Source organism: Strix uralensis, chromosome 22, assembly GCF_047716275.1.
Source record: "Strix uralensis isolate ZFMK-TIS-50842 chromosome 22, bStrUra1, whole genome shotgun sequence".
Classification (NCBI taxonomy): Eukaryota; Metazoa; Chordata; class Aves; order Strigiformes; family Strigidae; genus Strix; species Strix uralensis.
In genome coordinates, this window is record NC_133993.1 from 10,465,049 (window position 1) to 10,489,268 (window position 24,220).

Below are 24,220 nucleotides of genomic sequence, written 5' to 3' on the forward strand. Positions count from 1 at the left end.
GCCCTTGGCACCGTCCTGTCCCCGCGGTGCCAGCGACACGTCCCAAAATAGCCCCGGTGGGGCCATATAAGCGGGGCGGGCTGGGAGGGGGGGGGACACACACTCGGTGACACCATGCTGGGGCCCAGCGCGGTGGTGCGAAGCGGGGGGCTGCTCTCAGGCGCCCGCCTGGGCTGCCACGTGCGGGAGGAGGACGTGGGGCGTCGCGAGACCTTCAGCGCTGAGTGGCTGGACCTGGAGCTCAGCACCCGGCCAGAGGAGGGGTGAGGGGCTCTGCTGCTGTCGGGGCGGGGGGGGAATCAGGGGGGACCTGGGGGTGCTGGGGCAATAGGGGGGTGCTGGGTGCTTTGAGGGTCCCCAAGGGCTGGGGGGGTTTCTGTTGGGTCTTGGGGCTGTGGGGGGTTTCAAGGATCCTAATAGGGCTGTGGGGGGCTGCAGGGGGTGTCTGGGGTCCCTAAGGGGTTGTGGGGGGCTCCAAGAGTCCCAGTGGGGCCATGGGGGATGTGGGGAGCTCCAAGGGTCCCATGGGGGCTGTGGGGGGCTCCAAGGGTCCCTGTGCAGTTGTGTGAGCTCCAGGGAGGTGGGGGGCGTCCAAGAGGGGCTGGGAGGGTCTCAAGGATTCCTGTGGGGAGATGGGGGGGGGGCGGAGGGCGCTTCCTGGGACTGGGGTCTGAGCATCCACATGGGGCCAAGAGGGATGTGGGGGGCTCCAGGAGTCCCCATGGGGTGGAGTGGTCCCCATGCAGGTCCTGGAGGGTCTCCAAGGGTCCCCGTGGGGTTGGTGAGGCCATGGGGGTCTCCAGAGTGTCAGTGGGGACATGGGGACCCCCGAGGGGTGGGTGGTCCCCACAGGGTGGGACATGGGGGTCTCCAAGGGTCCCCGCGGGGTGGGGTGGCCCAGGTGGGGCAGAGCAGGACGTGGGGGGTCCCCGTGGGGTGCTGGGGCCCCACTCCCCCCCCCACATAAGCACCCCGTGCCCAGGTGGTGCCGGCGGGAGGTGGACGAGGAGCACCGGGAGACGGTGGAGCATCGCGGGGAGATGCGGGTGCTGGAGCAGCGCTCGCCCTGGGGGCTGCTGCGATTCGGCTTCCTGGGGCAGCCCTTGGCCCAGCACCTCCTGCCCTACGCCCGCACCCTCCCCCTGCCCCTCTTCGCCCCCCCGGACCTCCGCGGTGCCAAGGCGGGGGTCCCCCGCACCCTCTCCCGCTCCCTCTCCCACGAGGCCCAGCGGGGCTGAGTGTGGTGCTGGGGTCGAGGGGAAGGGGCTGGGGCGGGGCGGGGGGGGGGGGGGGGGGGGGGGGGGGGGGGAGCGGGAGGCTGATGCTGGGGGACGGCGGAGGGACCCTGATGCCTGGGTCCGCTCAGTCACCCCGAAGAGGCAGCGCAGGATGGGGGGGGCAGGTGGGGGTGGGCTCCCGCTCACGTGGGACCCCACCCCGCAGCGAGTGTCGTGGAGGCCGGCGGGAAGGGGGTGCCCACGGTTCAGGGGGCTCCTGGCAGCACCGGGTGCGACTCAGTTTCCCTGGCAAAGAGAAGGGGGTGCGAGGAGGGGGAGTGCTGAGACCCCCCTGGGGCCAAAAGAGGCCCTGGGGGGGCTGTGGAGGGGTGGGGGGGCTGCGGCGAGTCGCTCTGCGGAGTTGTACAAACGATGGTCTTTGTACAGCAATAAAACGCCCAGCCTGGCCCAGTGGCGTCATTTGGGGGGGGCGGGAGGGGGGGTACGAGGGCCCCATGATGTGGGGTGGGGAGGGGGCAAGATTTATGGGGGGAGGGACCCTGCTGGGGAATGGGGGAAACTGAGGCACAGCCCCTTGCTGGAGGGACCCGGCGTCCTGCAGGCTCCCGGGTTTTGGGTGGGGGCTTGCGGGAGGGGGTAACCTTCAGCTTATATAACTGCCCCCCACCCCCCCCATCGCCAGCCCAGCCGGTGCCAGGGTCTGGGATGGCCCCAGCGCCAGAGCCCAGATTAGCTGTTCCCACCCGGCCGGATCCTGCTGTCCCTGGGCCACCGCCAGTCCCTGTCCCCTCCCTGTGCCCGGCCCGGCCCCATCCCAGCCCCTTTCTCCCAGCCCCGTCACCTTTGTCCACCCGCAGCTCCCGCACAGACAGGATTCAGGATGTTTAAAGCCCCCCCCAGTCCCTCTCCCCAGACCCATAAGCAAGTCCCATCCCTTACCCCAGGGTGCTGAGTGCACTGGGAGTACTGGGAGCTGGCAGGGTTGATGGTGTCAGCTCCTGGTGGCTGAGGTCCAGCACGCTCAGCTCACTGGTGATGGAGGCGTCAGGGAGCGCTCAGACAGGACCAATCCCCAGCCCAATCGCCATCCCAGCCCCATTTTTCCCCCATCTCCATCCCATTCCCTTCCCACCCCATCCCACCCCATCCCATCCCATCCTTTTCCCCTTCCCATCCCATCCCTTTCGCCTTTCCATCCCCATTCCCATCCCCATCCCCTTTCCATCCTATCTGCATCCCATCCCCATCACTAATCCCCTTCCTGCTCCATCCCATCCCATCCTGTCCCCATTCCCCTTCCCATTCCATCCCCTTTCCATCCCCATCCTATCCCATCCTATCCCAATTCCCATTCCCATTCCATCTCCTTTCCATGCCCATCCCATCCCAATTCCCATCACCAATCCCATTCCCACTCCATCCCATCCCGTCCCCATTCCATCCCCATCCCATCCCCATCCCATTCCCATCCCATTCCCATCCCATCCCATCCCTTTCCCCACCCCATCCCACAGGACACTCAGGGGCAGCCCCTGTTCTGGGGCAGCACAAGGAAACGGGGTGGGGGGGGTGTCACAGCGAGGACACCCACACCTTGGGGGGACCAAAAGTTTCAGGGCGCAGGGCCTGGCCCCACAATTCCTGGCTCCTGCCCCCCCACCCCCCAGCTCCGGGGGGACAGCCGAGCGCTATCGCTCAGCGCAGGGCTGGATCCGGCCACGCTGGCGCCCGGCCACGGCCCCCGGCCCTGCGGCGCTGGCACTAACCTGGTTAGCCACGATGGATGGCGGCCGTCACCCCCGCCCGCGCGCAGCCATCGCTCACGCTGCCCCCCCCCAGCCCAGCTGGGGATATAAGGCAGGTTTTGGGGGGGGGGGAGGCGGCTGCCATCGCCACAACCCCTCGCCATGAGCAGCCTGGCCGCCCTCCGGGAGGGCTACGAGCACTTCGACCCCCGCGCCTACCTGCAGAACAACTACCTGCCCCCCCGCGCCGACTTCTCCTCCGAGGAGTTCGTGGTGCCCTGGAAGCTGCGATGTCTGGCCGAGACCTTCGCCAGCGGTGAGGGGCCACGGGGAAGCCCCTTCCCCACCCACCCCACCCCCCCCCCGCCTCACAGCAGGGTGGGGAAACTGAGGCACAGGGTGGGAGAGCAGCTCAGCACCCACCCTGCCGGCTCCCCATCCATCTCCCAGCTCCCCAGCCCCCTCCCAGGGTGGGACCCCCTCCCCAGTTGTCCCCACTCCCCCTCTGGTGCTCAGCTCGGTGTGGGACCCCCCCCCCCCTCCATGTCCTCCCCCCCCAGGTGAGATCCGCGGGCACACGCTGATCGACGTGGGCTCGGGTCCCACCATCTACCAGCTGCTGAGCGCCTGCGACCACTTCGAGGAGATCGTGGCCACCGACTACCTGGCGGTGAACCGGGAGGAGCTGGGGCGCTGGGTGCGGGGGGAGCCCGGCACCTTCGACTGGAGCCCCTTCATCCGCCACGTCTGCAAGATCGAGGGACGCGGGTAGGGCTGCGGGGGACAGGGGGGACACGGCCCCCCAGGTGGTGGGTGCCCCCATGCTGGTGGGTGGTGCTGGGCTGGTCCCTGCAGGATCGTGTCCCCAAATCCCATGGGATCACAGCCCCGCCTCTCTGTGGGTGCTGGGCTGATCCCTGCAGGATCCCATCCCTGTATCCCCATGGGTGTCAGGCTGATCCCTGGGGGATCCCATCCCTGTCTCCCTGTAGATGCTGGGTTGATCCCTGGGTGATCCCATCCCCATATTCCCGTGGGTGCTGAGCTGATCCCTGCAGGATCCAATCCCCGTATCCCCATGGGCATTGGGCTGATCCCTGGGGGATCCCGTTCCTGTATCCCTGTGGGTGCTGGGCTGATCCCTGTGGGATCCCAGCCCCATATCCCCGTAGATGCTGGGTTGATCCCTGCAGAATCCCATCCCTGTATCCCCGTGGGTGCTGGGCTGCTCCCTGGGGGATCCCAGTCCCACACCCCCATAGATTCCAGGCTGATCCCTGGGGGATCCCATCCCTGTCTCCCTGTAGACGCTGGGTTGATCCGTGGGGGATCCCATCCCCGCAGGTTCTGGGTTGATCCCTGCAGGATCCCATCGCCCAGCCCGTTCCCCAGGGGATCCCCCCCTCCCTCTCTGACGCCCCCCCCGCTCCCCGCAGGGAGCCCTGGCAGGAGAAGGAGCGGCGGCTGCGGGCCCGGCTGCGGCGGATCCTGCCCATCGACGTGCACCGCCCGCAGCCGCTGGGCACCCCCCTGCACCCCCCGGCCGACGCGCTGCTCTCGGCCTTCTGCCTGGAGGCCGTCAGCCCCGACCGCGCCGCCTTCGCCCGGGCGCTGGCGCACGTGGGTTCCCTCCTGCGCCCGGGGGGTCACCTTTTACTTTTGGGGGCGCTGGGGGAATCTTTCTACCTAGCGGGGGCCGCCCGCCTGCCCGTGGTGCCGCTGGCCGAGGACGACGTCCGCGCGGCGCTGGCCGGCGCCGGCTTCGCCCTCCGCGCCCTCCGCTCCTACGCCATGCCCCCCGCGCTGCGCACCGGCGTGGACGACGTCGACGGCGTCTTCTTCGCCCACGCGCAGAAGCCGCTGGAAGCTTGAGGGACCCCAAATCACCCCACCCCACCCATCGCCCCACAAAAGTTGGATTTTAGCCCCCCCGACACCCCATCGCTCCAGCCCCGGGGCTCCCCGCGCTCCCCCCAATAAAGCCCGAGCTGCACGGCCCAGCCTGGCGCTGCAGGGATGGCGGGGGGGGGTGGGGAGGGGGCACCCATAGATCCTGGGGGGGGCGGGCAGGGACATGGTGGGGGGACACAGAGGGGAGGCTGGGATGGGGGGGTCAGGACAGGGCGGGTGACAGCAAGGGGCACGCTGCGGGGGGGGCAGGAATGGGGGCACAGAGCAGACACAGGGTGCAAGGTGAGGCTGGGGGGGGGCACAGAGCTGGAGGGGGGGGCAGGGAGGGGGTATGGGCAAGAGCCAGGCACAGCCCAGGTTAAACTCAGTTTTATTCACATCCCACAACACACTCAGGTAAGGAGGGTGGGGTGGGGGGGGGGGGGCACATCCCCTGGGGGGGGCACAGCCCCTCTGACAGAAGCCGGGGGGGGGCACCCCCAGCCTCAAGGCACCGCTCCAGCCCCACACACGACACCCCCCTGCACAAGCCACCCAGCAGGTCCGAGCAAGGCCCCACCCCCGCCGCCTTCACCGTGCACACACAGGCCCCCCCCCGCCGTTTCCCCCTCCCCGTCCCCCCACCCCCCCGCAGCACCGCGGGCCCCAGCAGCCGTTGCCACCTCGCGGCTGCCGGGCTCACGGCAGGGAGGGCCCCTGGCTCAGCACCGGGCCGGGGGGGGCCCCGGCGGGGGGGGCTCAGCTGTTGTTGGCCCCTGTGCAACCGATAGCGGGGGGGGGGGGCCGGCCCCCCTGCACCCCAGGGAGGGGAGATGGGGGGTGTGGGGGTGCGTGGGGAGAAAAGCAAACCTCAGAAGGCAACTGGGGGAAGGAGCCTGGGGCCGGGGGGGGGGCCGGGGGTTTGCTAGGCACAGGGTAGGACCCCCGGGGGAGGGGGGGCACGAAGGGCCGCGGTTCTGCCCCCCTCCTCGGCAGCTCTAGTCCGCTTTGAAGAGGTCGGAGTTGGCCTTGAGGAGGTAGAGGCTGTCGTCCACCAGGAAACTGTAGAGAGGGGGGGGGAAAGGTGGGGGCTGCGGGGGGGCCAGGGGGGCCCCCTCTAGCTGTCAGTGCTGGGGGGAAGGTGGGGGGAGCGGTGGAGCCCTGAACCCCTCGTTGAGCGCAGCCCCACCCCAGGACTCCCGGGCAGCAGCAGCGGGGTCCCTCTAGCACCCCACGGGCAAGAAGGGGGGGCCCCCAGCACCCTGATTTCAAGAGGGGGGGCACTGTGCACCCCAATTTCAAGAGGGGGGCACCCAGCACCCTGTGGACAAGAGTGGGGTCCCTGACACCTCAGTTTCAAGGGTGGGACTCCCAGCACCCCCCACAGAACCCCAGTTTCAAGAGAGGGCGAGCACCCAGCACCCTGTGGACAAGATCAGGGTGCTCAGCACCCATATATCAAGAGAAGGGGGGGTGCCAGGGAAGGGAGGAGGGCACTGACCTGTAGAAGAGGACGTTGAGGGGGATGGTGCCGATGTGCCAGAGCGCGTGGGCGTCCAGCACCCAGAAAATGGGGGGGAAATCGAGGAGCTCCAGCAGCGCCAGCGCCTGCAGCAGCAGCACCACGGCCGCGCACTTCCAGACGTGGGGCAGGCGCGGGCGGTTCCGCAGGCACCACCGCAGCCACCACGCCAGGTTGAGGAGCCCTGGGGAGAAATTTTTTTTGGCAGGGGGGAGCATAGGGAATGGGGAGCACCCACCCGTGGGCACGGCATCCCCCCCCCAATTCCCCCGGGCCCAGCCTCACCGATCGCCGCGTTAGCAGCCATGTTGTAGCCGTAGTCGAAGCGGACGAGGGTCAGGTAGGAGATGTGGCAGGCGAGGAAGAGGAGGAGGAAGGCCCTGAAGATGCTGATTAAGGCTGGTCGCTGCAGCCCCAGCGTCCTGGGTGGGTGAGGAGGAGGAGGATGGGGGCCCTCACGGCCTCGGGGACCGGCCACCACCGGCGTCCCCAGTGCCCCCCTGGCGCTGGCGGGGGCTCACCTGACGCAGCACAGGTACACGGAGTGCAGGACGACGGCCGAAGCGCAGAAATAGTCCAGTTTCTGCGGGATCGGGGCTGCGTGAGCCGTGCTGGCAGCTTGAGGGGGGCCAGGGACCCCCCCGCTGTGAGCAGGGCGCGATGCCAGGACCCCAGCACAGGTTTGGGGACAAGCGGTGACAACCCCGCAGTCACCCCAGCTCTGGGGGTGCCACTCACCTCTGTCACAGCCGTGTCCCTCGTGTGGAAAACGGTGGACCAGAACCAGGCGTTTAAGGAGACCTGCGGGAGAGGCGGCGTGAGAGGCGGCAACCTGAACTGGGGGGGGAAGAAGCCAAGTGGCCCCTGCTGCCAGCTAAGTGCCAGCTCCCCAGCTGGGTCACAGTCCCCCCATAGCGGCTCGTCAGCCTCGTTAGGGAGGACGAGCACCCTGAAAATCGCATGCGGAGGCGCCCGTTGGCTGGTTATTGAAAAGCCCCTGAGACCCCGCGCTCCGGCACAGGACACCCGGGAATCGCTGCCAGCGCTGGCTGTGCCCCCCCAAAGCCACCCCGTCACCCTGGGGGTGGTCCCTGCAACAAGGAGAGACCCTGGGGGCTGCAAGAAGACCCCCAGACAGAGCAGTGAGGATGTGGGGTGCAGCACAGCCCCCCTCGGGGAGGGGAAAGGGGGGGGGGGGGCTCACCCAGGCAAAGGCGACGCAGGTGGGGTACATGGGGGAGGCGGGGGGGACGGTGGCTTTGTAGCGCAGCAGCATGACGAAGCTGGCCAGGCCGTTGAGGAAGGAGGCGAAGGCGGAGGCCGGCTCCTGGAAGAACAGGAACCGCGAGAAGGGCCACTGCGAGGGAAAACGGCAGCGTCAGAGGGTGCGGGGGGACCCTGCCCCCGAACCAGCCCCCCCAGTGCTCACCTTGCCGTGGAACTGGGGCACCCTGTGCCCGCCCTGGACGTAGAGCCGCACCGTCAGCCACATGCACTCGTACTTGCAGTCGTCGCGGCAGGTCCAGCCTGCAGCCGGGGAGACGAGCCCCTGCCCTGGCCACTGAGTCCATCCCAGTCCATCCCAGTCCCTCCCTCCCAGTATGGACCATCAAGCAGCATGGTCAGACCACGATGGGCGCTGGGAGTGCCAGGACTCGGGTGAGGGGGGGCTGAGTGGCTGGGGACCCCCCATTGTGCTGGGCGCGGGCAGGGCACCGGGGCCTTCCCCAAGTGGCTGCCAGCGTGGTGGCCCACCAATCCCCAGTATGGCCCAGTGTCCCCCTAAATGGTCCTGTGAGTCCCCAAAATGGCCCAACAGAGGCCAGCACCTCCCCCAGCAAAGTCCAGTGGTCCCCAGTATGGCTCAGTGTGTCCTCTGGAATGGCCCAGTGACCCCCAGCATGGCCCAGCACAGCCCAGTACCCCACCACACAGCCCAGCGCCTCCCAGCATGACTCAAGAATGGCCCAATAGCCACCAGCATGGCCCAGTGCCCCCCCACACAGCCCCAGCATGGCCCAGTTCCCCCCCAACACAGCCCCAGCATGGCTTAATGCCCCCCCAGCACAGCCCAGTGACCCCCAGTCCAAAACCAGCATGGACCAGTGATCCCCAACATGGCCCAGTGCCCCCCAACACAGCCCAGTGACCCCCAGTCCAAAACCAGCATGGTCCAATGGTCCCCAGCATGGCCCAGTGCCTCCCAGTACAGCCCAGCACCCCCCAGCCCGGCCGCAGCTGGACCCAGTGCCTCCCAGTAGGGCCCAGCCCGGCATTAGGACAGCCCAGTGCTCCCCAATCCAGCCCCACTCTAGCCCAGTGCCTCCCAGTCCGGTACCACGCCCCGGCCCCGCCCTCCCAAACACCCGGTGGGGGGCGTGGCCTCTGGGAGGGGCGTGGCCTCCGCACGGCCTCCAGGGGCGGGGCCTGCCCGGCCCGGCAGCCAATGGGCGCGGGAGGGGGGCGGTACCTGTCAGGCCCATATAGAGCGGCTGGCGGGCGCGGAAGTGCCGCAGCGCCGCCCCCGAGCAGTTCTGCCGCTCGCAGCGGCCCAGGCACTCGCGGTACAGCGGCTCCCGGTCCCCCTGCGAGGCCCGGGCCGGGCCCGGCGCCGCCACTGCCCCCAGCAGCAGCAGCAGCAGCGCGGCCCGCGCCGCGCCGCCGGCCGCCATCGCCGCCCGGCCCGGCTCCGCCACTTCCGGCCCACCCCGGAAGTAGGGCGGCGCGGGGCATCATGGGATATAGCGCCTCCGCCGGCCGCGGGGATGATGGGATACATCCCCCAGGGCGGGAGGCTCATGGGATATATCCCCCTCCCGCCGGCACCCTCCGTAGAGGCTCATGGGATATATTCCCCCACCCGTGCACAGCGTGTCGTGGGGGGCTGCCGGGCCCCGGGGGGGCTGTGTGGGGACCCCCGAGGTTTGGGGGGGCTCGGGGCCAGGCCAGGGCCCGGCGGCAGCACAGCCTGGTCTGCCTCTGCCTCGGGGTGGGCCACGCAGGCCGCGGCCATGCGGGACCCTTGGGTGGGGACTGTGGGGCGAGGACCCCGAGGTGGCCACCCACCACCCGCAGGGTGCCAATGGCTGGGGATGGGGGGACGGGCTGGCCCCGGCCTCCCTGGGCCTTCCCCGGGCTGGCCGCCATCCTGGCGTGGGGTGGCAGCGATGGGCTGGTTTCCCGCTCCCCTCCCTACGGAGCCATCACCCGTGGGCAGACGGGGGTCCTGGCCCCCCAGCACGGGGGGCTCCATCCCCAGCCCAGCTGGGTCCTGACTCCTTTCTTGGGGGCTGTGGGTGGCCACGGTGGCACATGTGGAAGCACAGGATGGGGCATTTGATGGGGACATGGTGGGGAGAACCAGCCCCATGTGGGGATCCCATCCCAGACCCCCCCCAGCATGGCCACTCCTGCCCGTGGTGGCCTGGCTGGGGGGTCCGGATGGTGCTGGGCGTGTGCAGGGTCCCCATCGCGGGCTGCGATGCTCTCGGGAGGGGCCTCGTGTCCCAGTTCTCCCCTCTGCACCCAGGGCAGCGGATGAAGGTGCAACAGTGGCTTGTGCCCAGGGTGGGGGACAAATGCCAGCTCTGGGCCACCTCACTGGGGACCCACCGGATGCTGCTGGGCTCTCACTGTCCCTGTACCCCAGAACTGTCCTTGTACCCCAAGACCATCCCTGGGCGGCAGAATTGTCCCCCCCACCCCCGGGACTCTCCCCCCTTGTCCCCAGACCCGGGAGCGTCATTCCCGTCCCCCTTCCCCTACATCGGTGACAGTCACAGCCCCAGCCGGGCAGGGGAGAGGATGGAGGTCGCCACCCCCCCCAGCCGGGCGACCCCCAGGCAAAGCCTCCGCACCCCCGTCCCTGCAGCCGGTGCAGTCTCCCCCGAGGCCGCAGCGGGACCCCGGGACAAGGGGGCGGCTCGGGGGGGCCCGCACCGAGCGGGCTGCGCTGGAGCCGGGGCAGCCCCCAGCTCCGGAGCAAGAGTGGGGGGTCCCCGGTGCTCCCGGGGGATGGAGGGGGCGGGGGGGCGAGGGCGGCGGGAGCGAGCACAGGAGGAGGGGAGGGGGGGCGGCGCGCCCTCGCCCGGGGCCGGGACCGGGAGTGCGGCGCGGCCCCGCGAGGCGGAGCCCGGGAGCGGCGGGAGGCGGCGGCTCCGCACCGCAAACTTTCCCGGAGCGGCCGGCGGGGCCATGGGCCGCGGCCCGCGCTGAGCACCATGATCCCCGCCGGAGGCTGCCTCTGCGCCGGGCTCCTGCTCGCCGGGCTCCTGCTCGCCGCCCTCTGTCGCGCCGCCGCCGCCGAAGGTGGGTCCGACCGGACCGGGACCGTGGGACACCGAGGGGGGCGGTGGGGGACACACACCAGGAACCGGGAGGACACCGGGACCCGGGAGGACACCGGCCCGCGGGAGCGTCCCCTCGGCGGCGGGACTTTGCGCAAAGTTTTGCACGGGAGCGACCGGCACCGGGGCGGCGGGGGGGGGACACACACACCGAGGGGGAACCGTGAAGGGAGCGGGGGGACGACCGGGGGGCACCGGGCTGCGGGGTCCGGTGAGCCCGGGGGCTGCTCGGTTGAAAGTGATGGGACCGTCCCCCTCAGTCCCTTCCCGGTCCCCCCACCCCGGTGCCCCCTCGGTCCCCCTCTCCCCGGTTCTCCCCGCCGCGGGCAGCGCGTCCCCGGCGGCCCCGCGCCGCGATCCCCCCGCAGGGGCTGGGGGCCGGACTGGGCTGGACTGGGAGGCGCTGGGCCGGACTGGGCTGCCCTGCTCGCTGCGCCCCGGCCCCCCCACCCCGAGCGGGACGAGCCCCGGGTCCGCTGCCCCGGGAGGAGTTTGGGGGGACGCAGTGCTGCCCCGAGCGCAGACCACCCCCCCCCGGCCCCTCGCCCCCGGCTGCAGCCGCTCCCGGAGCTCCGGTAACGCCCGGGGAAGCGGGGACCGGGGGCAGGGGACGGGACCCCCAACTTCCCGAGGTTCCCTTCCCGTAGCCAGGGGGAGGCTTTGGGGTGCAGGGCAGGGAGCCGCGGGGTGCTGGGGCAGGCGCGGTGCCCCACGGAGCGGGTGGGTGGGTGGGTGGGTGCGTCCCCGTCGCTCCCATCCACATTCTCGACGTGCCGCACCCTGCCCAGCCCGGGAGAGCGGCCGGGGAGGGAGCAGGAGCAGCCTGGACAGGAGCCCTGCCTGGCCCGAGGCCTGGGACGGGGCTGGCAGGCGACAGGGACAAGGCTGGTGGCCCCAGGGTGGCCATCAGCAGCCCTCCCGCTGCCTCCATGCAGCCCCGTGATGGGGGGCAGGTCCAGCACCAGGGCCGGGGGGGGGGCGTTTGGGAAGCAAATGCCCAGTGGGGCTGAGCCGGTGCGGGGTCGTGGGGCAGCATCATGGGGACCCGCTGGGTGCCCTCTGCCCCCGGAACCCCACGGCTCAGAGGGTCTGTGGTGGGGGAGCTCCAGGCTGGGGACACACCGGTGTGTCCCCACAGCCCCAACCCCGTCCCTGGGGCTGGATCCGCGTGCTGGCTGGGAGGGGGTGACCCAGCAGCCCCAGTTTGGGGAGCGCCAGCGCCGGGGCAGCCCCGTGGGCACGTGGCCATGGGCTTTGTTGGCCACCTGCAGGCAGATGGGGTGATCCGTGGTGGCACTGCCCGCAGGAGCGAGCCAGCCAGGATGGATCAGGGATTGTCCTTCCCAGGGACCCGGAGGAGCAGGCAGGGCCGAAGCCCAGGGGCCAGAGCCAGGATCCTGCCAGGATCTGGCCCTGCCACCGCTCGCCCGTCCCGCTTGCCCTTCGCCCCGGGAAAGCCTGCGGCATCCTCTGCCCACGCCGCGGGGCAGGTGGAGGGCAGACCTTGAGCTTTGGCCGCCCGCCGCGCTGGCGCGATTTCCTCCCGAGGCCACAGCGGTGGGCTGAGAGCTGAACCCCGAATTTGGGGTGTTTTCCCCTCCCTGGCCACGCTCAGGGGGTCTCGGCAGCTCAGCGGTCCTGGCGCAGGCAGAGGAGGCGGCTGCCAGCCTGGTCCCCCGGCCATGAGGCCGTGCAGGCAGCTGCCGGCACCGGCGGTTGTCACTCAGCCGCAGCGCAGCCGGCAGCCCCCTCCAGCCGGGGACTGGGACACCAAACCCCTGCCCTGGGCAGAGGGCACGGCTGCCCGACCCCCCCTGCGCCTCAGTGTCCCCACGCCTGGGGAGGGGATGGTGGCGGCTCAGGGTTGGTGGCACCAAGGCCGACGCTGGGGCTGTGCCAGAGTGGCCGCCGGAGCTGCGCTGGGGTGGGTGTCAGAGCCGGGCTGGGGGTCTGGTGTGTGTGTGTGGGGGGGGGGGGGGGTCGTCCCGGCATGGTGGCGGGGCGCCGGGGGCCGCGGGCGCGCCGGGGCTGGGCCGTGCCCGCCAGCCCTGCGTCACCGCTGCTCCCCAAACACGCCCGACCTGAAAAGGCGGTTCCTGCCGGGAGCGGGCGGCTGGGGGCCCCGTGCCACCCGCGGCCGTGACTCACCCACCCGGCCCGGGGCCCAGGGCGGGCTCCCGTGCCCCCCACCCTGCACCCCCCACCCACCCCGATGCCCCCGGGGATGGTTCCCCCCCCCTCCACGGCCAGCAGCCCCCCGAGGGATGGGGCCTGCCGGGCTCCGGCAGCCGTCGCCGCTCAACAATCGGGTCTTGTCTTGGCGTGGCCCCCCCGCCGGCGTGGGCAGAGCATTCCTGCCCACGGCCCCCGCTCCGGCCCCCCGGCATGGCCGGGTCTGTGGGTCCCAGCCTGGCCCCTGGCAGCACCCAACGCCCACCGCAGGCACGGGGTGACGTCGGCCCCCGGCTGTCCCTCGTGCGGGGCCGGAGCCGGGTGCCAAAGCGGGAGCAGCTTTGCCGCGTGCTGGGGCGGGAGCCGGGGGAGCGACGATCCAGGAAGCCCATCGGAAGCTGTTGGGAGCAGCCCCGGAGATAAACGGCCGCCGCCGGATCCGCAGCGTTTCCTGCGGAGGCCGGTGCCGCCACCGACTCGGTTTCCCGCGGGGGCGAGGCCGGGTCGGGCGAGGGGACCCGCTGAGCCCCCGCTCCGTCCCCGCAGTCTGCACGGGGACCGACATGAAGCTGCTGCGTCCCTCCAGCCCCGAGAGCCACTACGAGACCCTGCGGCACCTCTACCAGGGCTGCCAGGTGGTGCAGGGCAACCTGGAGCTCACCTACCTGCCCCCCGACGCCGACACCGCCTTCCTCAAGGTGAGCAGCGGGGCGGTGGGGGGGAACACCCGCGGGGGGGCATGGCAAGGGTTTGACCATCCCCTCACCCCCGTCCCCCCATCCCCAGGACATCAAGGAGGTGCAGGGCTACGTGCTGATCGCCGAGAACCAAGTGAGCCGGCTGGAGCTGCAGAGCCTGCGCATCATCCGCGGGACGCAGCTCTTCCAGGAGCGTTACGCCTTGGCCGTGGTGGGCAACGCCGGCCCCGCCGGCACGCCGGGGCTGCGCCAGCTCGGCATGAGGCACCTCACAGGTCAGGGACCCCTCCCTGGGGTGCTGGGGGCTGCGAGTTGCTGCTCCTGGGGCTGGGAGCTGCCGGGTCCTGCTTGGGGTGGGTGCGCAGGGCTGCTGGTCCCCAATTGTCCTGGGGCTGGGAGTCCCCATGGGGCTGCAGGACCCCCCCCACCCCACCATCCCTGTGCTGATCCGCCCCCCTCACCTGTCCTGGCACAGAGATCCTGAAGGGAGGGGTACGCATCGAGAGGAACCCCCAGCTCTGCTTCCAGGAGACCATCCTCTGGTCCGACATCTTCCACCGGCACAACGAGCTCCGCGGCGAGACCCGGGTGGAGACCACCCGCAGCCGCAGCTGTGAGCACTGGCACCCCGGGCTGGGCTGCATTGGGGGGGGGGGTTTAACCCAAGGAAGGGGTCTGGGGGTTGCCAGCCCCTCTCCCCTTCCATGGCATCACCCGCTCACAGCTTCTCCCCCCCGCCCCGGCGCAGGTCCCGACTGCCGGGCGCTGTGTGCCGAGGGGCACTGCTGGGGCGAGGGGCCACAGGACTGCCAGACGCGTGAGTACAGGGGCTGCAGTCAGCTCTGCCCGCCCCCCCCCCCCCCCCCCCCCGGGACCCCCAAAGCCCCTGCCCTGTGGGGTCCTCCAAAATCCCTGGGGATCACCTGCCCCCCCCCCATCACATGTCCCTGCTCCGCTGACCCCTACTTGACACCTAAATCCTGACCCCAGAGACCCCCCTGGATCTTCTGCTTGGTCCCCCATTCCCCATGTGCTCCCCAGAATCCCTGCTCTGAAGACCCCCACCTGCACTCCCAAATCCTTGCTCTGAAGACCCCCACCTGCACTCCCAAATCTCTGCTCTGGAGACCCCCACCTGCCCCCCCCAAATCTCTGCTCTGGAGACCCCCCGCCTTGTCCCCCCAAATCCCTGCCCCTTTGATCCCTACTTGGCACCCACATCCCTGCTCCAGAGACCCCTAAAATCCGTGCCCTGGGGACCTCTGCTTACACCCCCAAATCCAGACCCTGGGGCTCCCCACTCACCCCCACAGATCCCTGCCCCACTGCCTCTACTTGGCACCCAAATCCCCACCCCTGTGCCCCCCCCTCCCCACCAGATCCCTGCCCTGGGAATGCTCCTACCCCCCAGCTCGTCATCCTGGGGACCCCCACATCCCCTTTGCGGGGGAGTCATCGGGGTCTCTGTCCCCACCGTGTCACTCTGTCCCCCCCCCTCAGTGACCAACAGCATCTGCCACGGCTGCCCGCGCTGCAAGGGCACGAAGCCGACGGATTGCTGCCACGAGCAGTGCGCCGCCGGCTGCACCGGCCCCAAGCACTCCGACTGCCTGGTGCGCTCCAGGGATGGGGGGGCAGCACGGGGGGGAGCCCCGGGAAAGGGGGGGGGGATGCTGGAGTCTCACGCCAGCCGTGTGCGTGTGTCCTCCCCTCCCCTGGCTCCAGGCGTGCTTGAACTTCAACCGGAGCGGGATCTGCGAGCTGCACTGTCCCCCCCTCGTCATCTACAACTCGGACACCTTCGAGTCGGTGCCCAACCGCGACGGGCGTTACACCTTCGGCGCCAGCTGCGTCAGCCAGTGTCCCTGTGAGCACCGCGCCGGCGGTGGTGGGGGGGGCTCGGTGCTGAGCTGACGCAGCCCTGACCTGCCCTCTGCCCCCCCCAGATAACTACCTCGCAACGGAGGTGGGGTCCTGCACCCTCGTGTGCCCCCAGAACAGCCAGGAGGTCACGGTCAACAACATCCAGAAGTGTGAGAAGTGCAGCAAACCCTGCCCGGAGGGTGAGCAGCCTCGGGGGGGGGGTGGGGGGGTGGTGCCCTGCGGGGGGCTGTGGGGACCCCAGGGGGAGCATGTGGGGTGCTGGCTATGTCCTGGTGGGGTGGTCCCTCCGTGGTCGATGGGGCAGGAGGAGTGAGTGCTTTGGAGGGAGCGGGGGTCCCCAGCCCTGCTGTCCCCCCCCCCGCAGTGTGCTACGGGCTGGGAGTGGATTTCCTCAAGGGCGTCCGCGCCGTCAACGCCTCCAACATCCAGCACTTCGCCGGCTGCACCAAGATCTTCGGCAGCTTGGCCTTCCTGCCCGAGACCTTCGCCGGGTAAGTGCCTCGTCCACGCCTTGAGCCCACGGGTGGCCGTGGGGACCCCCACCAGGACCTCCCCCCCCGCCCCTCCTCAACTTCCCTCCCATCCCTGGCAGGGACCCCAGCACCAACACGCCGCCCCTGGACCCCAAACTGCTGCGGATCTTCGAGAGCCTGGAGGAGCTGACAGGTGAGAGCGGGGGGAGCTGGGGGCTGGGGGCTTCGGATGTGAGGGCGGGGGCACAGGGTGGTGACACTCAACTCCCCACAGGTTTCCTCTACATCGCCGCTTGGCCGTCCGGCTTGGAGGACCTGGGCGTCTTCCAAAACCTGCGGGTCATCCGGGGCCGCGTGCTGCACAAGTGAGCGGGGACGGGGACACGGGGATGGGGACATGTTGGGGGGGGACGATAGGGGGACACGGGGGGTGTGTTGGGGGGGGCGGGGGGGTCCGCACGCACTCACCCAGCGCTGTCTCGGCAGCGGCGCCTACTCGCTGACGCTGCGGGACCTGGCGGTGCGGGCGCTGGGGCTCCGGGCTCTGCAGGAGATCAGCAGCGGGATGGTGCTCGTCCACCACAACCCCCAGCTCTGCTTCCTCCAGAAGGTGCCTTGGGGCAGCATCTTCCGCAACCCCCGCCAGCGCCTCTTCCAGACCCACAACAAACCCCCCGAGCAGTGCGGTAAGCGGCACCCGTGGTGGAAGGAGGGGGGGACACGGGGCTGGGGGGGAGAGCTGGTGAACCAACCCCCCCCCCACCTCATTGTTGATGGTTTTCCCCCTGCAGAGAGCGAGGGGCTGGTCTGCTTCCACCTCTGCGCCCACGGGCACTGCTGGGGCCCCGGCCCCACCCAGTGCGTCACCTGCGAGCGGTTCCTGCGCGGCCAGGAGTGCGTCGCCTCCTGCAACCTCCTGGATGGGTGAGCGGCAAGTCTTGGGGACAGCAGACAGACCCCCCCACCCCCCCACATCGCTGCAGAGGGGGACCCCTCTTCCCTACACCCCACCCTCACAGCCCCTTCGCCCTGCAGAGCCATCCGGGAGCACGCCAATGGGACGCGGTGCCTGCCCTGCCACCCCGAGTGCCAGCCCCAGAACGGCACCGAGACCTGCTTCGGCTCCGTGAGGATGGGGGGGACGTGGCGGGGGGTGGGGGGGGTCACCCCAGACACCTGGGTTCCTCACACCTTGCCCCCCCCGCCCCGCAGGAGGCGGACCAGTGCGTGGCTTGTGCCCATTACAAGGACGCGCAGCAGTGTGTGCGGCGCTGCCCCAGCGGGGTGAAGGCAGACGCCTCCTTCGTGCCCATCTGGAAATACCCGGATGAAGACGGCGTCTGCCAGCTCTGCCCCACCAACTGCACCCACTCGTGAGTCGGGGAGGGGGGTGGGGGGGCGTATCTGGGCACGGGCAGGGGGTCGGGGGGGCGGGCTGCTGACACTGTGTCCCCCAGGTGCACGATCCGGGATGAGGACGGCTGCCCCGTGGACCAGAAGCCAAGGTACAAGTGCGGGTGCCCGGGGCCACCCTGACCCCCCACCCCTCTGGGTGCCGGCGGGGATGGGGGAGCTCCTCCAGCTGGGACCCCTCCACCCCGTCACCATCTCCCCGCCCTGTCCCTGCAGCCAGGTGACGTCCATCATCGCTGGCGTGGTGGGGGCTCTGCTGGTCATCGTCCTCCTGCTCATCACCGTCGTCTGCGTCAAGCGCCGGCGGCAGCAGGAGCGGAAGCACACCATGCGGCGCCTGCTCCAGGAGACCGAGGTGGGGGGACTGGGACCCCCTGGATGGGGCAGGAGGGGACACACACAGACCCCCAGGAACCCACCCCCCTCACCCGTCTGTACCCCGCAGCTGGTGGAGCCGCTGACGCCCAGCGGGGCCCTCCCCAACCAGGCCCAGATGCGGATCCTGAAGGAGACGGAGCTCAAGAAAGTGAAAGTCTTGGGCTCTGGTGCTTTCGGCACCGTTTATAAGGTGAGGGGTGTGAGGGGGTGCCACCGGCGGGCTGGGACCCTCCCCGCTCTGCACCCCCTCACCCATGTCCCCTGCTCCCTTTCAGGGCATCTGGATCCCCGACGGGGAGAGCGTCAAGATCCCGGTGGCCATCAAGGTCCTGCGGGAGAACACGTCGCCCAAAGCCAACAAGGAGATCCTGGACGTGAGTGTGCCGGGGGCGAGCGGTGCTGGTGACAGACCCCCCCCTCCCCGAGCCTGATCATCACCCCCCCCCCCAACCCTATCTGCAGGAGGCCTACGTGATGGCGGGGGTGGGCAGCCCCTATGTGTCCCGGCTGCTGGGCATCTGCCTGACCTCCACGGTGCAGCTGGTGACGCAGCTGATGCCCTACGGCTGCCTCCTGGACTACGTGCGGGAGAACAAGGACCGCATCGGCTCCCAGGACCTGCTCAACTGGTGTGTGCAGATCGCCAAGGTAGGACGTGGGGGGACTGGGAGGGACTTTGAGGGGGGACACGGAGGGGTTGGGGCCATCCTGACACGTGGTGCTGCCAGGGGATGAGCTACCTGGAGGAGGTGCGGCTGGTGCACCGGGACCTGGCCGCTCGCAACGTCCTGGTCAAGAGCCCCAACCACGTCAAGATCACCGATTTCGGGCTGGCCCGGCTGCTCGACATCGACGAGACCGAGTACCACGCTGACGGCGGCAAGGTGGGGCGTGGGGACCACGGTGCTCCCCCTCGGGGACAGCCAGCAGCCCCTCTGCCCTGCTCATCACCTCTCCGTCCTCCCCCCTCCCAGGTCCCCATCAAGTGGATGGCGCTGGAGTCCATCCTGCGCCGGCGCTTCACGCACCAGAGCGACGTCTGGAGCTACGGTACGTCGGGGCGGCCCCGTCCCCAGGCTCGGGGGGAGGCGCGGGGTACCGCTCACCCCCATCCCTGTGTGTGTCCCCCCCCCCCCCCCCCCCAGGTGTCACTGTTTGGGAGCTGATGACCTTCGGGGCGAAGCCGTATGACGGGATCCCTGCCCGGGAGATCCCCGACCTGCTGGAGAAGGGCGAGAGGCTGCCGCAGCCGCCCATCTGCACCATCGACGTCTACATGATCATGGTGAAATGTACGGGGAGGGGGACGAGGCTGCGGCGCGGGGGACGGGGTGTCGTGCTGGCCCTTCGCTCCTGGCCCTGACAGCACCTGCCTCTGCCCCCAGGCTGGATGATCGACTCCGAGTGCCGGCCCAAATTTCGGGAGCTGGTCACCGAGTTCTCCCGCATGGCCCGAGACCCCCAACGCTTTGTGGTTATCCAGGTACGTGGGTCCCCGGGGGTCCTCTCCCCCCACCAGCACCCCAGTTTGGGTGCTGAGCCCTGCCCTTGCCCCCAGAACGACATGGCGGGGCTGCCCGGCTCCATCGACAGCACCTTCTACCGCGCCCTGCTCGAGGAGGAGGACATGGACGATCTGGTGGACGCCGAGGAGTACCTGGTCCCTCACCAGGGCTTCTTCAGCGCCGAGACCTCCACCACCTACCGCAGCCGCATCTCCTCCACGCGGGTAGGTGGGCTGGGGGGGTGTGGGGGGGCCAGGCGGGAGCCCCACTTCCCTAGCAGAGACGTGGGGTGAGCCGGGGCCAGGCAAGGCTGCAGCCACGTCTCGGGGGGGCAGGGGGGGATGTGGGGTGCAAAACACCTGTCTCTGACTCCATGCCCTCTCCTGCGCCCAGAGCACGGCGGAGACCCCGGCCGACGCGGAGGAGGGTGAGGGCTTGGCCGCCTTCCCCTTCCCCAGCCCGGGCCTGGCGGAGGGGCCGGAGGGCCCCGTGGTGGAGGGGCCAGAGGGGGCTGGGGGGGCCAAGGTGGCCCTGCAGAGCCCGGCGGGGCGGGAGCCTGGCACCCTGCCGCGGTACAGCGAGGATCCCACCGCGCCGGCGGCTGAGGAGAGCGAGGGCCTGGACCCTGAGGGCTTCACTGCCCCGGCCCCCCACCCCACCATGCCAGGTACAGACGGGACGGAAGGGACCCCCCACCCCCCCCATCACCTCGCCGGGCCACGGGGGCCCCTTAACCCATCTCTTGTCCCTGCAGAGTACGTGAATCAAGCCGGGGAGCGGCTGTCCCCACCCCGGCATCCCCGTGCACCCCCATCCCCGCCGGATAAGCCCAAGGGCCACCAGGGCAAAAATGGGCTCATCAAGGAAGCCAAGCACCCCTTCCCGGGGCCCTTCGGCCATGCTGTGGAGAACCCCGAGTACCTGGCACCCCCCGGCCTGCCCGCCCCCAGCCCCTTCAGCCAGGCCTTCGACAACCCCTACTACTGGAACCAGGAGCCCCCCAAGGCCGGCAGCCCCGAGGGTGGCCCCAGCACAACGCCCACGGCTGAGAACCCTGAGTACCTCGGCCTGGCCGGCCCCGACGATGCGGCCGTGTAGGGCCAGGCCACGGAAAGAGACACCCCCCCCCGCCCCAACTTCGCTGAGGCAGCTTGGGGAGGGACAGCACGCGGCCAGCCGCAGCCATGGGGCTGGCGGCCACCCCCTTTGCCCGGGGGCAACCAGGCTAACGCCGCGGGGTGACACCGGCCACGGAGGGCTGGGAGAGCCCAGGACGCTGTGGGACAGCACGGCAGCACGTGTGGGGATGGAGAAGGGGGTCACCCTTCATGCTAGGTGCTGCTCTGGGGCCCCCCCCTCAGAGCTGGGCACTGGTGGGGGTGACCCACACCGCGCTGAGCCGGACGGTGCTCAGACTGCGACCGGGAGCAGCCCGGGGAGCTCGGCCCCAGCATGGCCCAGAGAAGCACCCTTGGCCACCGTCACCCCGAAGGCTCCTCTGCCACCCACCACCTCGCCGGGGCTGTCCGGGTCCAGCTCAGCCCGTGGCCGTCGCCACCCTCCTCCCGGACACACGGACTTGCACTGAGAGCAGGCGGAGGCCGGGCTCACGTCCCGGCTCCTCCTGGATTCTTTTGAAGCCGACTCTATCGCACCGAGATGTATATTTGATAATTGTACATTGGTTTGGTTTTTTTCTACTCCCTTTGTCTGTGTGGTTCCACCTCCATCTCCCAGGGACCAGGAGGGTGCAAACCTGCTCCTGCCTGGCCACCGACCAAGGGCAGGGCAGGCAGGACCCAATCTAACCCCGCTTTGGCACCTGGGTGCCTGTGTCCCACCCCTGTTCTCGAGGGACACGAGAGGGGCCACGTTCTCCTCTGTCCTTTATTCAGCACCGGGCCGTTGGGTTTATACACGGTATAGAATAAATAGGGCCCCCCCTCACCCCCCCGCCGGCTCAGCTGCCCCGTGGCGAAGGGCAGAGTCATTACAAGCGGAAAGTTAGAGCTGAGAACAGGGAGGGGGGGGAGCTCACGGCCCTTCAATCAACCTCTTGGCCGTGGGGACGGAGCCAAGCCGGGGTTCCCAGGCCCGGTCGGGGCAGCCGGTCCCCGCTGCCCTCGCCCCAGTTTAAACAGTGACAGGAGAGACTTTAATCATTAACGAATCATGCTAAAGTTTACAGCGAGTGGTTTTTGCTCTGCATTAACCTGCTGGGAGGGCTGGAGCTGCAAAGTCTCCCCCCTGCCGCTGCCCCCCCCGCAGTGCCTGGCCTGGCTCCCCTGAGGGCTGGGCAGAGCATTCACGGGGGACCCCAAATCCCCAGTGGGGGCTGAGGGAGGGGGCAGCCCCCCCTGCACTGCGGGGAGGCAAGCGCAGAGGAAGGGGGAAGGCAAAGGCAGGCAGGGGAGCCCCCCCACCACCGCAGCTACACCCCACAGCAGGAATGAGCCCCAAAGGCTGGGCCAGAACGGTCCCCCCAGCACGGCCAGCCCAGTGACGCCAGTACCACCGCTCTGCCCAGCCCAGCGCTCGCCCCAGTGCCGCGGTGGCATTCCCCAGGAGGCTCCTTACGCTCTCGCATTCCCCCGCAACGTCCCCGGTCCCCTCTGACGTCCCTGGTCGTGCAGGAAGCTAACGAAGGCGGCGAGGAGCGAAGCGGGGGGGGGACGCCGAGGGCACAGGGAGATCCCAGCTGGGCACGGGGCTACAGGATGACGCAGGGGGGACGGCTGTTGGTAATTTTCTCCAGCGGTTCCCCATTCCTCGCTCTGCGAATCGCTTCGATCAGCTGAGGAGACAGAGGGGAGGGGGCGGTCACGCCCTAGGCCGGCCTCGCTGCGAGGTCTGGTGGGGTAAGGAGCACTCTGGGCGTGGCGGGGGGACATGCAGCGGTTGGGAGCACTCGGGCACAACACGTGGAGGGCGGGCAGTGCCACGGGCCCAAATTACAGCCACGCCGAGGTGGGAGCTCCAAGAACCTTCCCCCTCTCATCCCACACGAGCAGCGGGAGCTGGAGCGGGTCCCAGCAGGGTGGCAGGAAGGGGAACAACACCCGATGGGATCGTGAGGCTTCGGCGGAGCTCGGGTGGAGCTGGTGGGTGATGAAATGGAGGCGTCGAGGGAAAAAACAGTCACAGGGGAGCTCGTCGCAAAACCAAACCTCCCCGCAGCCACCAGCCTGGCTGACGCAAGGACCCCGCGGGGCCGGGTACTCACGTCCTTCTCGTAGGGAAAACCTCCGTTCTCCAGCTTGGAGAAGACCAACTGCCCGTTGATCTCAATCTCAAAGGCACCTGAAAAGCACATGGGGCTGAGCCGTAAGTCCTGCTCCTGCTCCGTGCGGCACCGCCAACCCCCTGCCTGTCCTGCAGCCGCTCCTGCCACACTGAACCCTGGCAGAAGCGTCCGGGAGGCAGAAACACCCCGGTGGTACCCCCAGACCATACCCCCTGCAGCAGGACCGGGCTGGCAGAGCACACAGGGCACCCCTGGAGAGCTTGGGGGGGGCTCCTGCCCTGCTCCCGGCAGATCTGCAGGCTCTAGAGTCTCTGCACCCAACAATACCCCGCAGCGGGGGCAGGCCGGGGTCACCCCAACCCCAGCAGTGAACCCTGCATGGTGCTGGCTGCCACGGGCCCTCACCTGTGCCCCCCAACCTGGACTCGATCTCGATGTCGGGGTACTCCTCCTTCACGGCGCTCGCCAGCTCCTGGTACGTGGGCTCGAAACCACAGGGCTCGCTGGGTGCAGGGAGAAGCTGCTGAGAGCTGGGTCCGTGGTGTGGGGACCCCCCCAGCAGCACCTCTCACGCAGACACCCCCCGTCCAACACCGCCCCAAACTAAGGAGCCCCCCAGCACCTGCCTCCCCTGCTACTGCCTGTACCCCCACATCCTCCACAACAGCCCTCCCGCCCCCCTAAGTCCCCAGAATCCCCCATCCATCACCCCTCACCAAACCCTCCTACCCCCTGCGCCCCCCCAACTCCTCCCCACCAGCCCCCCGCATCCCACCCAGCTCCTTACACCCCTCAGCCCCCCAAAATCCCATTACCCTACGGCCCACCCACTCCTCAGCACCCCAACTCCCCCCCACCCTACAGAGCCCCCCGACATCCCCCTCCTCATCCCCCAGGCCCCCCACGTGCCTGAAAGCCCCCCCAGTGCCCCATATGCCCCTCCCAGTTCCCCCAGTTCCTACCCCCGGCACCCCAGTACCCTCTTGCCCAGCACCCTCCCACCCCACCGCCCCCTCCGGGTCCCTCCCACCCCTGAAGGCCCCTCGGCCCCACCATTTCCCCCGGTTCTTCGCCCCCGGCACGGCCGTGCCCCCCCGCAGGCGGCGGAGCGGTACCGAGGGAAGAGGCCCGGCACTCACCAATACTCCACCACGATGCGGACCCGCCGCTCAGCCCCGGCCGCCGCCGCCGCCTCCTCAGACCCGTCGCTCATCGCCGCCGGTCCCGCCGCTCTCCCGCCGCTTCCGGGTTTTGGCCACGTGACGCGGCACTTCCGGCCGCGCCGCCCCGCTCCTCTCGTCTGCTCCGGGCGGGGCCAGCGCGCCCCCTGCTGGCGGGAGGACGCGCAGCCGCGGGGCCCCCCCCGCCCGCCGGGGCCCCCCGGAACCCTCGGGGACACGCGCGGGGACCGCACCGACCCCCCGGGACACCCACCGGCCCCCGCGGAGCCTCTCTAGTCCCACCGGGATCCCACAGACCCATAGGACCCCACTGCCCCTCATGGGACACCCCACTGACACCCCCCCCGTGGGCGCCTTGAGCCCCCCCCAGACCCCAGGGGATGACCCATAGGACCCCATGGAGCCGCCAGCACCCCCCGTGGAGACCCCCTGATCCCCCCATGGGGATGCATCTGGGGGCTCTGTGCCCCCGTGGGACCCCAAGCGCCCCATGGGGACACCCACACCCCCTGCGGGGACACCCACACCCCT

The 24,220-nt window shown here is 70.0% G+C and overlaps 5 protein-coding genes across 6 annotated transcripts; 3 read left to right on the plus strand and 2 right to left on the minus strand.

Moving 5' to 3' along the window:
• Positions 1-78: 78 nt before the first annotated feature.
• Positions 79-1,684, plus strand: TCAP (titin-cap). Its single transcript, XM_074892167.1, has 2 exons — positions 79-263; positions 983-1,684. Exons 1-2 carry the CDS (start codon positions 115-117, stop codon positions 1,236-1,238), a joined length of 405 nt encoding a protein of 134 aa, XP_074748268.1. The 5' UTR covers positions 79-114; the 3' UTR covers positions 1,239-1,684.
• A 113-nt stretch (positions 1,685-1,797) lies between these two features.
• Positions 1,798-4,983, plus strand: PNMT (phenylethanolamine N-methyltransferase). The gene is made up of 3 exons (XM_074892141.1): positions 1,798-3,299; positions 3,544-3,751; positions 4,420-4,983. The coding sequence occupies exons 1-3, from the start codon at positions 3,146-3,148 to the stop codon at positions 4,853-4,855; spliced, it is 798 nt and encodes a 265-aa protein (XP_074748242.1). The 5' UTR covers positions 1,798-3,145; the 3' UTR covers positions 4,856-4,983.
• Positions 4,984-5,247: 264 nt separating this feature from the next.
• On the minus strand, positions 5,248-9,111 carry PGAP3 (post-GPI attachment to proteins phospholipase 3). The gene is made up of 8 exons (XM_074892135.1): positions 8,866-9,111; positions 7,825-7,922; positions 7,600-7,752; positions 7,134-7,196; positions 6,917-6,978; positions 6,681-6,817; positions 6,375-6,579; positions 5,248-5,935 (listed from the first exon to the last, which is right to left on the minus strand). Exons 1-8 carry the CDS (start codon positions 9,065-9,067, stop codon positions 5,872-5,874), a joined length of 984 nt encoding a protein of 327 aa, XP_074748236.1. The 5' UTR covers positions 9,068-9,111; the 3' UTR covers positions 5,248-5,871.
• A 1,439-nt stretch (positions 9,112-10,550) lies between these two features.
• Positions 10,551-20,964, plus strand: ERBB2 (erb-b2 receptor tyrosine kinase 2). The gene is made up of 27 exons (XM_074891991.1): positions 10,551-10,703; positions 13,460-13,611; positions 13,700-13,886; positions 14,087-14,224; positions 14,360-14,428; positions 15,112-15,224; positions 15,337-15,478; positions 15,558-15,674; positions 15,860-15,986; positions 16,088-16,161; positions 16,243-16,333; positions 16,455-16,654; positions 16,760-16,892; positions 17,004-17,094; positions 17,181-17,341; positions 17,426-17,473; positions 17,598-17,736; positions 17,827-17,949; positions 18,035-18,133; positions 18,222-18,407; positions 18,488-18,643; positions 18,734-18,809; positions 18,905-19,051; positions 19,145-19,242; positions 19,318-19,488; positions 19,658-19,931; positions 20,019-20,964. The coding sequence occupies exons 1-27, from the start codon at positions 10,616-10,618 to the stop codon at positions 20,360-20,362; spliced, it is 3,744 nt and encodes a 1,247-aa protein (XP_074748092.1). The 5' UTR covers positions 10,551-10,615; the 3' UTR covers positions 20,363-20,964.
• A 169-nt stretch (positions 20,965-21,133) lies between these two features.
• Positions 21,134-23,744, minus strand: MIEN1 (migration and invasion enhancer 1). Of its 2 annotated transcripts, none has more exons than XM_074892169.1 (4): positions 23,648-23,744; positions 22,914-23,011; positions 22,488-22,564; positions 21,134-22,058 (listed from the first exon to the last, which is right to left on the minus strand). In XM_074892169.1, exons 1-4 carry the CDS (start codon positions 23,719-23,721, stop codon positions 21,975-21,977), a joined length of 333 nt encoding a protein of 110 aa, XP_074748270.1. In that variant the 5' UTR covers positions 23,722-23,744; the 3' UTR covers positions 21,134-21,974. The 2 variants fall into 2 exon arrangements, with proteins under 2 accessions (XP_074748270.1, XP_074748269.1); XM_074892168.1 differs by lacking the exon at positions 21,134-22,058 and adding an exon at positions 22,065-22,362.
• Between the last annotated feature and the right edge of the window lie 476 nt (positions 23,745-24,220).

What these genes read in the sequence shown, in the direction of transcription:
- TCAP (XM_074892167.1), top strand. Translation starts at nt 115, where the DNA reads ATGCTGGGGCCCAGCGCGGTGGTGCGAAGCGGGGGGCTGCTCTCAGGC. An exon ending in AGCACCCGGCCAGAGGAGGG is followed by an intron (nt 264 to 982) that starts GTGAGGGGCTCT and finishes CCCCGTGCCCAG; the next exon opens with GTGGTGCCGGCGGGAGGTGG.
- PNMT (XM_074892141.1), top strand. Translation starts at nt 3,146, where the DNA reads ATGAGCAGCCTGGCCGCCCTCCGGGAGGGCTACGAGCACTTCGACCCC. An exon ending in GGCCGAGACCTTCGCCAGCG is followed by an intron (nt 3,300 to 3,543) that starts GTGAGGGGCCAC and finishes CTCCCCCCCCAG; the next exon opens with GTGAGATCCGCGGGCACACG. An exon ending in TGCAAGATCGAGGGACGCGG is followed by an intron (nt 3,752 to 4,419) that starts GTAGGGCTGCGG and finishes CGCTCCCCGCAG; the next exon opens with GGAGCCCTGGCAGGAGAAGG.
- PGAP3 (XM_074892135.1), bottom strand. Translation starts at nt 9,067, where the DNA reads ATGGCGGCCGGCGGCGCGGCGCGGGCCGCGCTGCTGCTGCTGCTGCTG. An exon ending in GTGTACCTGTGCTGCGTCAG is followed by an intron (nt 6,818 to 6,916) that starts GTGAGCCCCCGC and finishes TCACCCACCCAG; the next exon opens with GACGCTGGGGCTGCAGCGAC. An exon ending in CTCAACGTCCTCTTCTACAG is followed by an intron (nt 5,936 to 6,374) that starts GTCAGTGCCCTC and finishes CCCTCTCTACAG; the next exon opens with TTTCCTGGTGGACGACAGCC.
- ERBB2 (XM_074891991.1), top strand. Translation starts at nt 10,616, where the DNA reads ATGATCCCCGCCGGAGGCTGCCTCTGCGCCGGGCTCCTGCTCGCCGGG. An exon ending in CCAACAAGGAGATCCTGGAC is followed by an intron (nt 18,134 to 18,221) that starts GTGAGTGTGCCG and finishes CCCTATCTGCAG; the next exon opens with GAGGCCTACGTGATGGCGGG. An exon ending in CCCCCACCCCACCATGCCAG is followed by an intron (nt 19,932 to 20,018) that starts GTACAGACGGGA and finishes TTGTCCCTGCAG; the next exon opens with AGTACGTGAATCAAGCCGGG.
- MIEN1 (XM_074892168.1), bottom strand. Translation starts at nt 23,721, where the DNA reads ATGAGCGACGGGTCTGAGGAGGCGGCGGCGGCGGCCGGGGCTGAGCGG. An exon ending in CGCATCGTGGTGGAGTATTG is followed by an intron (nt 23,012 to 23,647) that starts GTGAGTGCCGGG and finishes CCCTGCACCCAG; the next exon opens with CGAGCCCTGTGGTTTCGAGC. An exon ending in GTCCAGGTTGGGGGGCACAG is followed by an intron (nt 22,565 to 22,913) that starts GTGAGGGCCCGT and finishes TGTGCTTTTCAG; the next exon opens with GTGCCTTTGAGATTGAGATC.